The 15,663-nt window shown below is 47.1% G+C and overlaps 1 protein-coding gene across 3 annotated transcripts in view; it reads right to left on the bottom strand.

Moving 5' to 3' along the window:
* The window catches only part of NR1H2 (nuclear receptor subfamily 1 group H member 2), a 227,280-nt gene that overhangs the window by 28,093 nt on the left and 183,524 nt on the right, over positions 1-15,663 (bottom strand). For all 3 annotated transcript variants that reach the window (XM_040327571.1, XM_040327569.1, XM_040327570.1), the window contains exon 9: positions 10,896-11,104. In XM_040327571.1, coding sequence (XP_040183505.1) covers positions 10,896-11,104 — 209 coding nt within the window. The remainder of the gene's footprint in view (positions 1-10,895; positions 11,105-15,663) is intronic.

Raw genomic sequence — 15,663 nt, 5'->3', positions numbered from 1 at the left:
TTTGGGCCTTCCCTTGCTACAGGCACACCAACCCTGCATAAATTGTCTCAAGGAGGTTAGCTTCACGTCTTCCTATTGTTCTCAACCTTGTTTCACGTCTACAGTTGCCACTTGCTCCACTATAACAACCCCACCGGAAAACCTTCAACATGTCCCCTAGGTTTACCTGGAGTTCAAGGATGTTTTTGACAAACAGCAGGCCGACCACCTTCCACCTCACCGGCCGTATGACTGCCCCATTGATCTCCTACCCGGTTCCGAGGTCCCCTTCGGCCGCATTTTTCCGTTGTTTGAAACCAAATTAAAGGCCCTCAAGGCATATATTGATGAAAATCTTGAAAAACACTTTATTCGCCCGTCTTCCTCCCCAGCCGGAGCGGGAATCTTTTTTGTTGATCAGCCCAAATTTTCTCCAAGCTGGACCTTGGAGGCGCCTACAACCTTATTCGGATCAGGGCTGGAGATGAGTCTAGGTTTGGGCATTACGAATATCTCATAATGCCTTTAGGACTTTGTAATGCTCCCCCCACCTTTCAGCATCTGGTCAATGACATCTTCCGCAAACATCTGGATGACTTCTTAGTCGTGTATCTGGACAATATTCTCATTTTCTCAGCCTCAATTGAACTGCACCGGTAACATGTCAAGAAGGTTCTCACCATACTCAGAGATCACAAACTGTACCTAAAAGCTGAAAAGTGTAAATTTGAGAAAACTTCAGTGCAATTTCTGGGGTTTATTATCTCCACCAGTGGGGTTGCCATGGATCCACAGAAGGTCAAGGCTATTCAAGAGTGGCCAGCTCCGGTAGACAAAAAAGGTGTGCAACGGTTCATTGGCTTTGCCAACTTTTACAGAAGATTTATTATCGGCTTCTCTTCCATCAAAGCTCCCATCACTAAGCTTACTCGTCAGGGTACCCGCTTCCAGTGGCCACAAGAAGCCCAGGAAGCTTTCAAGAAGCTCAAGTCTGTCTTTTCCTCTGCACCTGTTCTGCGACAACCATTACCCTTTACCCTAGAGGTAGACACCTCCGAGACCGCCACTGGGGCCATCCTATCGCAGAAACAAGGGTTAAAGTCCCTATTACATCCAGTGGCCTATGCTTCCTGGAAGCCGAGTTCCCAGAGAAGAATTATGATGTTGGGGACAGGGAGCTACTCGCCATCAAATTTGCTCTGGAAGAGTGGAGATACCTACTAGAGGGGGCAGTTCATCCCATCATGATCTTTACCGACCATAAAAACCTTGAGTATCTACGATCAGCGAAACGTTTAAAGCCCGTTGGGCTCTTTTTTTTACACAATTCAATTTTCACAATGGTCGCCGCTCCGTAAGCAGAGCACATGGGCTACAAGAAGATGGCAGCCGATGCATGTTAACAGCGCTGGGTGCCGCCAAAATGACGGCCGTGAGTGGAATAAAAAAAACACATAGCACAAATGGCAGCGAATACCCGGGACCGCCTTAGGCGGTGTCCCCCCCACACACGGCAATCAGATAGCACCCCCCGAAGAGCGGACCCGCCGCACAGCCCCCAGCCCTAGGATGGAGCCCCCCAGGTGGACCCCCGAATCTCAGCCATCCTAGCTCCCAGAGCCTAGGGAGGAAGGGAGAGAGGAAAAGCAGGGCGGACCCTCTATCGACCTCCCCAGGAATTCCCAGCCGTACCCCCCTGCCGGAGCAGGGGGACTGCTACTTACCCATCCTGTGATGACCAGCTAAAGGCATCCCAGACAGAACCAACGTCCCCCTGGTTACGGCATGGCTGTTGGCCCGGCACACTGTGACACGGACATAGAGCCCGGTCATATGTGTACCCTGCAGCACATAGCTAACCAGCCACCCCTGAAGAAACGGGGCATGTCGTGGACAGCCCAGCGCGTAGCTAAAAAAGCTGGCACACGCTCAATGGCCGAACTGGGGGAACTACAAGGATCGAGGATCCAGACTGTCACCCAGTCGGCAGTTGATAGTAGGTCTCAGGATCAAAAAGTGAAGAAAAAATAAAATAACATTTTTAAAAATAAAACATCCCCAGGCCACATGGGCCCACAGGGAGCCATGTCATTCTTCTATGCTAGGCAGAAAAAAACTGAGCTGTAAGATGCAGGGAAAGGGGATTTACCCAGGGGACTGCCCCCTGGGCGGTACTGTACTGCTTGATGTGTTTTAACACTTAACAGGCTGTTTTTTCTGCCTAGTCAATCTGCTAACAGGAGGATAATACCCATATGTCAAGATGCTGCTGTGTTCGTCCATAAACGAAAGAGAAAAAAAAAAAAGTTTATTTTCCCGCAACTTGTGGCAAAATATTAAATATTCCATGGACTCAACATGCCTCTCAGCAAATAGCTTGGGGTGTCTACTTTCCAAAATGGGGTCATTTGGGGGGGGGGGGGGGTTGTGCTATTTTGGCATTTTATGGCCTTCGGAACTGTGATAGGTAATGAGGAGTAAAATCTAAAATTTGCGCCCTTAGAAATCCTGAAGGCAGTGCTTGGTTTTTGGGGCCCCATACTAGGCTTCCAAAAAGTCCCACACATGTGGTATCCCGGTACTCAGGAGAAGCAGCAAAATGTATTTTGGGGTGCAATTCCACATATAACCATGGCATGTGTGAGCAATATATCATTTAGTGACAACTTTTTGTACAAAAATTTTTTTTGGCCATTATTCAATCACTTGGGACAAAAAAAAAAAAAAAATTCAATGGGCTCAACATGGCTCTCAGCAATTTCGTTGGGGTGTCTACTTTCCAAAATGGGGGGGGGGGGGTTGTACTTCCCTGCCATTTTAGCACCTCAATAAATTAGATAAATAAATTAGATAGATAAATTAAAAGTTGTGTAAATTCCAGAAAATGTTTGTAGACGCTATAACTTTTGCACAAACCAATAAATATACGATTAGTGACATTTTTTTTACTAAAGACATGTTGCTGAATACATTTTGGCCTAAATGTATGACTAAAGTTGAGTTAATTCAATTTTTCTTATAACAAAAATAAAAATCGCAGAGGCAATCAAATACCATTAAAAGAAAGCTCTATTTGCGCGAACAAAAGGACGCAAATTTCGTTTGGGTACAACATTGCATGACCGTGCAATTACCAGTTAAAGCAGCGCAGTGCCAAATTGTAAAAACACCTCGGGTGTTTAAGCTGCATAATGGTCTGGGTCCTAAGTGCTTACAGTGGGGATCGAAAGTTTGGGCACCCCAGGTAAAAATTTTAATTAATGTGCATAACGAAGCCAAGGAAAGATGGAAAAATCTCCAAAAGGCATCAAATTACAGATTAGACATTCTTAGATTATGTCAAAAAAGTTAGATTTTATTTCCATCATTTACACTTTCAAAATTACATAAAACAAAAAAATGGCGTCTGCAAAAGTTTGGGCACCCTGCAGAATTTATAGCATGCACTGCCCCCTTTGCAAAGCTGAGACCTGCCAGTGTCATGGATTGTTCTCAATCATCATCTGGGAAGACCAGGTGATGTCAATCTCAAAGGTTTTAAATGCCCAGACTCATCTGACCTTGCCCCAACAATCAGCATCATGGGTTCTTCTAAGCAGTTGTCTAGAAAACTGAAACTGAAAATAGTTGACGCTCACAAAGCTGGAGAAGGCTATAAGAAGATAGCAAAGTGTTTTCAGATGTCAATATCCTCTGTTCGGAATGTAATTAAGAAATGGCAGTCATCAGGAACAGTGGAAGTTAAAGCAAGATCTGGAAGACCAAGAAAAATATCAGACAGAACAGCTCGCAGGATTGTGAGAAAAGCAATTCAAAACCCACGTTTGACTGCACGATCCCTCCAGAAAAATCTGGCAGACACTGGAGTTGTGGTACACTATTCCACTATAAAGAGATACTTGTACAAATATGGTCTTCATGAAGAGTCATCAGAAAAAAACCTCTCCTACATCCTCACCACAAAAATCAGCGTTTGAACTTTGCAAATGAACATATAGACAAGCTTGATGCATTTTGGAAACAAGTTCTGTGGACCGATGAGGTTAAAATATAACTTTTTGGCCGGAATGAGCAAAGGTACGTTTGGAGAAGAAAGGGCACAGAATTTATTGAAAAGAACCTCTGTCCAACCGTTAAGCATGGGGGTGGATCAATCATGCTTTGGGGTTGTATTGCAGCCAGTGGCACAGGGAACATTTCACGAGTAGAAGGAAAAATTGATTCAATAAAATTTCAGCAAATTTTGGATGGTAACTTGATGCCATCTGTAAAAAAGCTAAAGTTAAAGAGAGGATGGCTTCTACAAATGGATAATGATCCTAAACACACCTCAAAATCCACGGGGATTACATCAAGAGGCGTAAACTGAAGGTTTTGCCATGGCCTTCACAATCTCCTGACCTCAACATAATTGAAAATCTATGGATAGACCTTAAAAGAGCAGTGCGTGACAGACAGCCCAGAAATCTCAAAGAACTGGAAGACTTTTGTAAGGAAGAATGGGCAGAGATACCTCAAACAAGAATTGAAAGACTCTTGGCTGGCTACAAAAAGTGTTTACAAGCTGTGATACTTGCCAACAGGGGGAAGTACAAGATATTAACTCTGCAGGGTGCCCAAACTTCTGCAGACGCCATTTTTTTGTTATCTATAATTTTGAAAGTCTAAATGATGGAAATAAAATCTAACTTTTTTTTAAATAGTATAAGAATGTCTAATCTGTAATTCGATGCCTTTTGGAGATTTTTCCATCTTTCCTTGGCTTCGTTATGCACATTAATACAAATTTTTACCTGGGGTGCCCAAACTTTCGATCCCCACTGTAAATGTTACACTTAAATCCACAATGGCTTAAAGTGATATGGTCCAGAAATTTTTAGACAGAATAAAGGTGGATAAAGCACCTCGACCAGATGGCATACACCCACGGATCCTAAAAGAATTGAGCTCTGAAATTTCAAAGCTAGTGTATCTAATTTTTAGGGACTCATTTATGATGGGAATAGTACCACTGGATTGGCGCAGGGCCAATGTGGTGCCTATATTTAAAAAGGGAACAAAGTCTTTACCAAGTAACTATAGACCTGTTTAACTTCTATATTTGGGAAGATACTGGAACGTTTAATAAAAGACCACATAGATGAGTTCTTGCTGGATAAAACTATTTAAGCAACAGACAGCATGGATTCATGAAAGAAAGAAGTTGTCAGACAAACCAAATTTATTTTTATGAAGAGGTAAGTAAAACCCTGGACAGAGGGGTGGACGTGGTATACTTGGATTTTGCAAAAGCGTTCGATACAGTTCCCCACACACGGCTCATGTGTAAGGTAAAGTCTACAGGATTGGAAATATCAGTTTGTAAATGGATAGAAAACTGGCTAAAAGACAGAATTCAGAGAGTAGTGGTTAATGATTCTTACTCTGAATGGTCTAAGGTTATCAGTGGTGTACCCCAAGGTTCAGTGCTGGGACCCTTACTTTTTAATATCTTTATAAATGATATTGGGTCTGGGATCAAAAGTAACATTTCTGTCTTTGCAGATGACACCAAGCTATGCAGTGGAATAACGTCCTTACAGGATGTCTCCAATTTACAAGCCAACCTCAATGCTCTGTCTAATTGGGCAACTATGTGGCAGATGAGGTTTAATGTTGATAAATGTAAAGTTATGCACTTGGGGGCTAAGAATATGCATGCATCATACATACTAGGGGGAGTACAACTGGGGGGATCCGTAGGGGAGAAGGATCTGGGGGTTTTGGTAGATCAGAAGCTCAATAATGGTATGCAATGCCAAGCTGCGGTTTCCAAAGCGAGCAAAGTCCTTTCTTGTATTAAGAGAGGTATGGACTCCAGAGAGAGAGATATAATTTTGCCCCTGTTCAAATCATTAGTAAGACCTCATCTGGAATATGCAGTTCAGTTTTGGGCACCAGTTCTCAAAAAGGATAAATCGGGGAACTGGAGAAAGTGCAGAGAAGGGCAACCAAAGTGATAAGAGGCATGGAGGAGCTCAGCTATGAGGAAGGATTAGAAGAACTGAATTTATTCACTCTTGAGAAGATTAAGGGGAATATGATCAACATGTACAAATATATAAGGGGTCCAAATAGTGAAACTGGTTCTTTCACACTGTTCCAAAGGAGGCTACCATAAGCCCCAAGACCCTTTATGCAGGTATGAATCGAGGGACAAAGGTTTGTCCATTTCCTCTGGATCAACTGTGGGTATAGGATTGTATGAATTTTTTTTCCCTTTTATGAAGATAATTGTTTTCTTTTATTTGTTGAACTAGATGGACTTGTGTCTTTTTTCAATCAGACTATGAAACTATGTCCTGGAGCTGGAAGAACAGGACTGTATCCCATGACATGTCCAGGTAACCCAATCAGTGAGTTGGTACCAGCGAAGGCTTCCAAAGGTTGAGGATCTAACCAAATCAGTCTGCATTGTCCACTAAAGATCAGCTGACAAGTAAAGGGAGGTCTGATCCTTTAGCAAAGATAACCCACAACTTGTCTTCCCTGAGAATGGAACACAGGCAAGGGGCACAAATAAGCCATAGGTAAGGGTGACAAACTGATAATACAGAACACATGCTGTTAAATAACCCTTTCATGACTAAGCCTATTTCTGAAATTTGGTGTTTACAAGTTAAAATCCATATTTTCTGCTAGAAAATTACTTAGAACCCCCAAACATTATATATATATTTTTAGCAGAGAATCTAGAGAATAAAATGGTGATTGTTGCAATATTTTGTCACAAGGTATTTTTGCAGCAGTGTTTTAAACGCAACTTTTTTTTGAAAAATTAACTTTCATGAATTAAAAAAAAATTAAAAAGTAAAGTTAGCCCATTTTTTTTATATAATGTGAAAGATGATTTTACACCGAGTAAATAGATACCAAACATGTCATGCTTTATAATTGCACACTCGTGGAATGGCGACAAACTACGGTACCTAAAAATCTCCATAGGCGACGCTTTAAAAAATGTTTACGGTTACCAGGTTAGAGTTACAGAGGAGGTCTATGGCTAGAATTATTGCTCCTGGTCTGACGATCGCGGCAATACCTCACATGTGTAATTTGAACACCGTTTACATATGCAGGCGCAACTTCTGTATGCGCTTTCTTTGCTGCGCGAGCTTGTGGGGACAGGGGTGCTTTAAAAATTATTATTTTTTTCTTATTTTTTTTAAATCTAATGCCGCGTACACACGATCGGTTAAACCGATGAGAATGGTCTGATGGACCATTTTCATCGATCAAAACCGATCGTGTGTGGGCCCCATCGGTTATTTAACCATTGGTTAAAAAAAAGCCAACCTAAGCCAATTTAACCGATGGATTCCTAACCGATGGGAAAAAATGATCGTTAGTAGGCACAACCATCAGTTAAAAATCCACGCATGCTCAGAATCAAGTTCACGCATGCTTGGAAGCATTGAACTTCGTTTTTTTCAGCACGTCGTTGTGTTTTACGTCACAGCGTTCTGACACGATGGTTTTTTTTAACCGATGGTGTGTAGGCGCGACGGACCATCAGTCAGCTTCATCGGTTAACCGATGAAAACGGTCCATCAGTCCGTTCTCATCGGATGGACTGATCGTGTGTACGCGGCATAAGACTGTGTTTTAAAAAAATATATATTTGATCACTTTTATTGCTGTCACAAGGAATGTAAACATCCCTCGTGACAGTAATAAGTGGTGACAGGTACTCTTTATGGAGGGATCGGGGGTCTAAAAGACCCCCGAACCCTCCTTTGCACTTTAAAGTATTCAGAATGCCGAAAACAGCAATTCTGAATACCGTGTATTTTTTTAAATCTGGCGCCATTGGCAGCCGAGTAACCCGGAAGTAACGTCATGACGTCGCTTCCGTGTTTACATTAAAGAGACTGAATCATAGCAGCTATGAGTGAGCACTGAGTATCAGTGCGAAACGTTAGCTGTGTATCCCGTTTTCACCTTTTTGCTGTGGATTGTAGTGTATTCCATTTTACCATTAAAAGGACAATTCAGCAATCTTTTCCAGAAGTGCGGCTGTCCAAATATTTTCTTTTTTGTTTTCTACTGAATCAAAGCTGTTCGCGGCTTTCAGTCTCTCTTTAGACGCCTGAGGTGGCGCATCGTGGATTGGGTCTCCCGGTGGGACGGGAGGCCCAGTAAAAACGGCGGCAGGAGGGGGTGGGCTGTCCCCTCTTGCTCCTCCGGCATAGCAACCGAGCAGCTTTAAGCCGCATCGGTTATCACCGGAAAGCCGATCGCCTGCTCTAAAAAATTATATAGGGATGATGCCTGCAGCTGCGGGCATCATCCCGGTATAGCCCCCGAAAGCCGAGGACGCATATCTGCGTACGCTCGGCGGGAAGGAGATAAAGATAGTGCTGGTGAAAAGGAAAATGGTAATCTGCAAATAAGCATGCCAGATTTCCACTGAGGCCAGAAAATGCCTCAAAAGGAGAGAGGCAATGACCCAGCTGGCTTATTGTGGAACTAAGGGAAGCAATGACTGAGCTGGCCAATTGTTTTTCTGCCCAGATGCAGTAGCAAAAAATTCCACCTTTTATAGTTAGGAGGAAAGTAGGGTTGTCCCGATACCACTTTTTTAGGACTGAGTACAAGTACCGATACTTTTTTTTAAATGTGTCCCCAAATGCAGCCATTGTCCCCCCCATATACAGCCATTGTCCCCCACATATATGCAGCCATTGTCTCCCCCATATCCAGCCATTGTCCCCCCACATATATGCAGCCATTGTCTCCCCCATATCCAGCCATTGTCTCCCATATACAGCCATTGTCCCCCCCATATACAGCCATTGTCCCCCCCATATACAGCCATTGTCCCCCATATGCAGCCATCGTCTCCCCCATATACAGCCATTGTCTCCCATATGCAGCCATTGTCTCTCCCATATCCAGCCATTGTCTCCCATATGCAGACATTGTCTCCCATATGCAGCCATCGTCTCCCCCATATGCAGACATTGTCCCCCATATGCAGACATTGTCCCCCATATGCAGCCATTGTCCCCCCCATATACAGCCATTGTCTCCCATATGCAGCCATTGTCTCTCCCATATCCAGCCATTGTCTCCCATATGCAGACATTGTCTCCCATATGCAGCCATCGTCTCCCCCATATGCAGACATTGTCCCCCATATGCAGACATTGTCCCCCATATGCAGCCATTGTCCCCCCCATATACAGCCATTGTCTCCCATATGCAGCCACCGTCTCCCCCATATACAGCCATTGTCCCCCATATGCAGACAGTGTCCCCCCCCATATACAGCCATTGTCTCCCATATGCAGCCACCGTCTCCCCCATATACAGCCATTGTCCCCCATATACAGCCATTGTCTCCCATATACAGCCATTGTCCCCCATATACAGCCATTGTCTCCCATATACAGCCATTGTCCCCCATATGCAGACATTGTCCCCCATATACAGCCATTGTCCCCCATATGCAGACAGTGTCCCCCCCATATACAGCCATTGTCTCCCATATGCAGCCACCGTCTCCCCCATATACAGCCATTGTCCCCCATATACAGCCATTGTCTCCCATATGCAGACATTGTCCCCCATATGCAGACATTGTCCCCCATATACAGCCATTGTCCCCCATATGCAGACATTGTCCCCCATATACAGCCATTGTCCCCCATATGCAGACAGTGTCCCCCCCATATACAGCCATTGTCTCCCATATGCAGCCATCGTCTCCCATATGCAGACATCGTCCCCCATATGCAGCCATCGTCCCCCATATGCAGCCATCGTCCCCCATATGCAGCCATCGTCTCCCCCATATCCAGCGATGTCCCCCTTACCTGTGTCTCGCTGCCGCCGAGCGCCGACTGGTAATACGCGCGGGAACATAACAGCTAAAGCTGTAATGATTCGCGCTATGTATAGACACTCCCCCTTGCTCGGGATTGGACAGTTCACCCGAGCAAGGGGGAGTGTCTATGCGCGATGCGAATCATTACAGCTATTCAAAGCTGTAATGTTCCCGCGCGTATTACACAGTCGGCGGCAGCGGGGATGGCGGCGGATCGCGGCTTCGGTGGCGGCGGTCGGCGGCGGCGGGAGGCGACGGGGGTGGCAAGTATTCTATTTGTGTATCGGGGCGGGGTATCGGCGTCTGAGTACCGCCGAAAAAACTCGGAATCGGTCCCGATACCGATACTAGTATCGGTATCGGGACAACCCTAGAGGAAAGCATACAGTACTAAGTCCCTGTGAAGAGAGACTTAACACAGCAGATATTTTCACATTCTGGCCAGGATTTATAGGTACCTGACACTTAGGATATTTAGAGACAGAGCTTCTCCACTTGCAACCCATGGCCCTGGACATGTATAGCACCTTACAGCCAACACAACGCAATTCTCCAGAAATGGGGCACTATTCCACCAATTGACATCAACGATGGGGCACTATTCCTCAAACTGACACCAACGGGGCACTATTCTCCCCACTGACAACAATGAGACACTAATCTTCAAATGGACACCAATGATGGGGCACTGTTCCTCCCACTGACACCAGTGATGGGGCACTATTCCACCCCCCTCCCCCCAAAATACTAAACATGCATGGTTTACTCCCACTGACACCAGGACAATTTTTACTCCCAATGGCCACAATCTGGCCTCCCTAAACTGACCCTTGGTTTAAAAAGTTTGGAGACTCCTGGCCTAAAGCATGCAGGGTCATGCACAGTACCTAGGGGCAATCTAGAACAGGCCATGAGCTGCATGTAAAGCAGTGAGTGAACAGTATGTAGTAGTAGGGCAATGAGCAGCATGTAATGAAGTTCCTGTTTTGTGAGCAGTATTTAATGGCAGTGTAGTGATCCATATGCAGGGGCAACAGTTCTCATATACCTGAGGTCTCTTGATACGAGTGTAGGAGTGCAGAGCTTCCACATATGGTAGCTGAAGATTCTCTACGAGCTGGTGATTCTGCACATTTGGTCTGTCAGCAGAAAAGATGTTGATTGCTATAAGTAGAGCATACTCTGCATCATCCAACTGCATCTGCCTCATTCCACGTGAGAACTCAAAAATGGGGTTTATAAATTCCACCTGTAGTCCTGCATATAGAAGAAACAATATTACAGTTTTTAAAAGATCAGTTTAAATAGCATCTTAACTGCACTCACTTAAAGCAGACATATAGTCTAAAACCATTTCTCTTAAAGTGGTATTAAACCCAAAAGCAAATATTTATTATATTGCACCTTATCATTTCCTAAATGTGATGGCTGCATTGATTTTCTTTTTTTAGGGTTTCTTTCTTCTATTTTCACCTGGGGATACAGCCAGTAAGTCTGTTGTTTCTAAACAGAACAAGCTGTCCAGCAGAATAGGGATGAGGCACACCATTTATGGGTGCTTACAATAATCAGTTTCTAGTTAATTATGCAAAATCTTATTCTCAAAAGGAAAATAAAATGTTTGCTGTAACTGCTTATAAAGTACTAGCTGGAGCTTGGCTTCAATTTGTTAGTAGAGGGCGACCGATATATCGGCCAGCCGATATTTGGGCATTTTGGAGAAACCCGCATCGACCGATTATTCTCCAAATTAGGCCGATATAACACTGACTGCACCTCTGCCAGCAGAGTGTGGAGAATCCTTCTCCCTTCTCCATATTGTTGGCAGAGCAGCACTGCGATGTGTGAAACTGTAGGGAGAGAAAGAAGAGCTGTCAAATTTGTGGTTGAATGTCGGGGGTGCGTGGGACCCAGCTATCCAACACCTGTCAATGGGATGGGATCTGGGCAGGACCCTACGTGTATGTGGCCCCGCCCCTTAAACAGCCCAATCATTGGCTGGATAGCTGCTGGGTCCTGCCCACCCACCTCCGACATCACGCTGAATGCTTCAGCTCCTCTCTCTCTCTCCATACAGTTTCACACACTGCGGCGCTGCATAGAGCAGTTACACTATTGGCTGTGAAATCTGCCAATGCCAGCAAGTGTCATCTTCCAGTGCCATCTGCAAATGCCAACCAGTGCAATCTGCCAGTGCCAGCCCGTGCCATCTGCCAATGCCAGCCAGTGCCATCTGCCAATGCCAACCAGTGCAATCTGCCAGTGCCATCTGCAAATGCCAACCAGTGCAATCTGCCAATGCCAACCAGTGCCATCTGCCAATGCCAACCAGTGCAATCTGCCAGTGCCATCTGCAAATGCCAACCAGTGCAATCTGCCAATGCCAACCAGTGCCATCTACCAATGCCACCCAGTGCCCGCCAGTGCCATCTGCCAATGCCAACCAGTGCTATATGCCAATGTCAGTGCCATCTGCCAATGCCAACCATTGCCATCTGTCAATGCCAGCCAGTGCCATCTGCCAATGCCAGCCAGTGCCATCTGCCAATGCCAGCCAGTGTCATCTGCCAATGCCAGCCATTGCCATCTGCCAATGCCAACCAGTGCAATCTGCCCGTGCCATCTGCAAATGCCAACCAGTGCAATCTGCCAGTGCCATCTGCCAATGCCAACCAGTGCCATCTGCCAATGCCTGCCAGTGCCATTTGCCAATCCCTGCCAGTGCCATCTGCCAATGCCAACCTGTGCCTGCCATTGCCATCTGCCAATGCCAACATGTGCCATCTACCAATGCCACCCAGTGCCATATGCCAATGCCAACCAGTGCCATCAGCCAATGCCAGCTGCCAATGCCAACCAGTGCCATCTGCCAATGCCTACCAGTGCCATCTACCAATGCCAGCCAGTGCCATCTGCCAATGCCAACCAGTGCCATCTGCCAATGCCAGCCATTGCAATCTTCCAATGCCAAACAGTGCCTGCCAGTGCCATCTGCCAATGCCTGCCAGTGCCATCTGCCAATGCCAACCAGTGCCATCTGCCAATGCCTGCCGGTGTCACCTACCAATGCCTGCCGGTGTCACCTACCAATGCCTGCCGGTGTCACCTACCAATGCCTGCCAGTGCCATCTGCCAATGCCAACCAGTGCCTTGTGCCAATGCCAACTAGTGCAATCTACCAATGCCTGCCAGTGCCATCTACCAATCCCAGCCAGTGCCATTTGCCAATGCCAGCCAGTGCCACCTGTCAATGACATCTGCCAGCCAGTGCCACATGCCAATGCCAACCAGTGCCTGCCAGTGCCAGCCTGAGCCATCTGCCAATGCCTGCCAGTGCCATCTGCCAATGCCAACCAGTGCCATCTGCCAATGCCAGACAGTGCCATCTGCCAATGCCAGACAGTGCCATCTGCCAATGCCTGCCGGTGCCATCTGCCAATGCCAACCAGTGCCTGCCAGTGCCATCTGCCAATGCCTGCCAGTGTCGCCTACCAATGCCTGCCAGTGCCATCTGCCAGTGCCATCTGCCAATGCCAACCAGTGCCATCTGCCAATGCCTGCCAGTGTCACCTACCAATGCCTGCCAATGCCATCTGCCAATGCCAACCAGTGCCATCTGCCAATGCCTGCCAGTGTCACCTACCAATGCCTGCCAGTGCCATCTGCCAATGCCATCTGCAAATACCAACCAGTGCCTTGTGCCAATGCCAACTAGTGCAATCTACCAATGCCTGCCAGTGCCATCTACCAATCCCAGCCAGTGCCATTTGCCAATGCCATTTGCCAATGCCAACCAGTGCCATCTGTCAATGCCAACCAGTGCCATCTGCCAATGCCTGCCAGTGCCATCTGCCAATACAAACCAGTGCCTGCCAGTGCCATCTGCCAATTCCAACCAGTGCCATCTGTCAGTGCCATCTGCCAATGCCAATCAGTGCCATCTGCCAATGCCAACCAGTGCCATCTACCAGTGCCATCTACCAATCCCAGCCAGTTTAATTCACCAATGCCAGCCAATGCCATCTGCCAATTCCAGCCAGTGCCACCTGCCAATGACATTTGCCAGCCAATGCCATCTGCCAACCAGTGCCTGCCAGTTCCATGTGCCAATGCCAACCAATGCCATGTGCCAATGCAAACCAGTGCCATGTGCCAATGCCTGCCAGTGCCATCTGCCAATGCCAACCAGTGCCATCTGCCAATGCCAACCAGTACCACCTGCCAATGCCAACCAGTGCCTGTCAGTGCCATCTGCCAATGCCAACTAGTGCCTGCCAGTGTCATCTGCCAATGCCAACCAGTGTCATTTGCCAATGCCAGCCATCTGCAAATGCCAACCAGTGCCTGCCAGTGCCATCTGCCAATTCCAACCAGTGCCGTCTGCCAATGCCTGCCAGTGCCATCTGCCTACCAGTGCCGTCTGCCAATGCCAGCCAGTGCCATCTGCCAATGCCTGCCAGTGCTATCTGCCAATGCCAACCAGTGCCATCTACCAATGCCAGCCAGTGCCATCTGCCAATGCCAACCAGTGCCTGCCAGTGCCATCTGCCAATGCCAGCCAGTGCCATCTGCCAATGCCAACCAGTGCCATCTGCCAATGCCAGCCAGTGCCATCTGCCAATGCCAGCGCCATCTGCCAATGCCAACCAGTGCCATCTGCCAATGCCAACCAGTGCCATCTGCCAATGCCAACTAGTGCCTGCCAATGCCAACCAGTGTCATCTGCCAATGCCAGCCATCTGCAAATGCCAACCAGTGCCTGCCAGTGCCATCTGCCAATGCCTGCCAGTGCCATCTGCCAACCAGTGCCGTCTGCCAATGCCAGCCAGTGCCATCTGCCAATGCCAGACAGTGCCTGCCAGTGCTATCTGCCAATGCCAACCAGTGCCTGCCAGTGCCATCTGCCAATGCCAGCCAGTGCCATCTGCCAATGCCAGCCAGTGCCATCTCCCAATGCCAACCAGTGCCATCTGCCAATGCCAACCAGTGCCATCTGCCAATGTCTGCCAGTGCCATCTGCCAATGCCAGCCAGTGTCATCTGCCAACGCCATCTGCCAATGCCAGCCAGTGCCATCTGCCAATGCCTGCCAGTGCCATCTGCCAATGCCAACCAGTGCCATCTGCCAATGCCAACCAGTGCCATCTGCCAATGACAGCCAGTGCCATCTGCCAATGACAGCGCCATCTGCCAATGCCAACCAGTGCCATCTGCCAATGCCAGCCAGTGCCATCTGCCAATGCCAACCAGTGCCACTTGCCAATGCCTGCCAGTGCCATCTGCCAATGCCAACCAGTGCCATCTGCCAATGCCAACCAGTGCCATCTGCCAATGACAGCCAGTGCCATCTGACAATGACAGCGCCATCTGCCAATGCCAACCAGTGCCATCTGCCAATGCCAGCCAGTGCCATCTGCCAATGCCAACCAGTGCCACTTGCCAATGTCAACCAGTGCCAGCTGCCAATCTGTGCCACCTGTCAGTGCCAATCGGTGCCATCTGCCAAAAAAATTAAATCGGCCTAAAATATCGGCCGCAAAAATCGGCATCATATACCGGCCATCGACCTCCCCGATTTCTAAATATCAGCATCGGCCAGAGAAAAACCTATATCAGTCGACATCTATATGTTAGTGTATTTAAATCTGCCCCAGAGTGAGGGTACCCAAATACAGGAGGTTTGTTATTGGCCAGATCACCAGGTGAAAACAAAGGGGAAAAAGCCTAGTAAAAGAAAACTGATGCTGGCTGCTCTAATAATTTTTGGTTTGGGGTTTAATACCATTTTAAATATGAACACTGCATCTTACATTTGGC

The sequence above is a fragment of the Rana temporaria genome, chromosome 10 (genome assembly GCF_905171775.1).
Source record: "Rana temporaria chromosome 10, aRanTem1.1, whole genome shotgun sequence".
In the NCBI taxonomy this organism is placed as follows: domain Eukaryota; kingdom Metazoa; phylum Chordata; class Amphibia; order Anura; family Ranidae; genus Rana; species Rana temporaria.
Note: the sequence above shows the minus strand (reverse complement) of the source record. Positions and strands in the feature narration are given on the sequence as shown.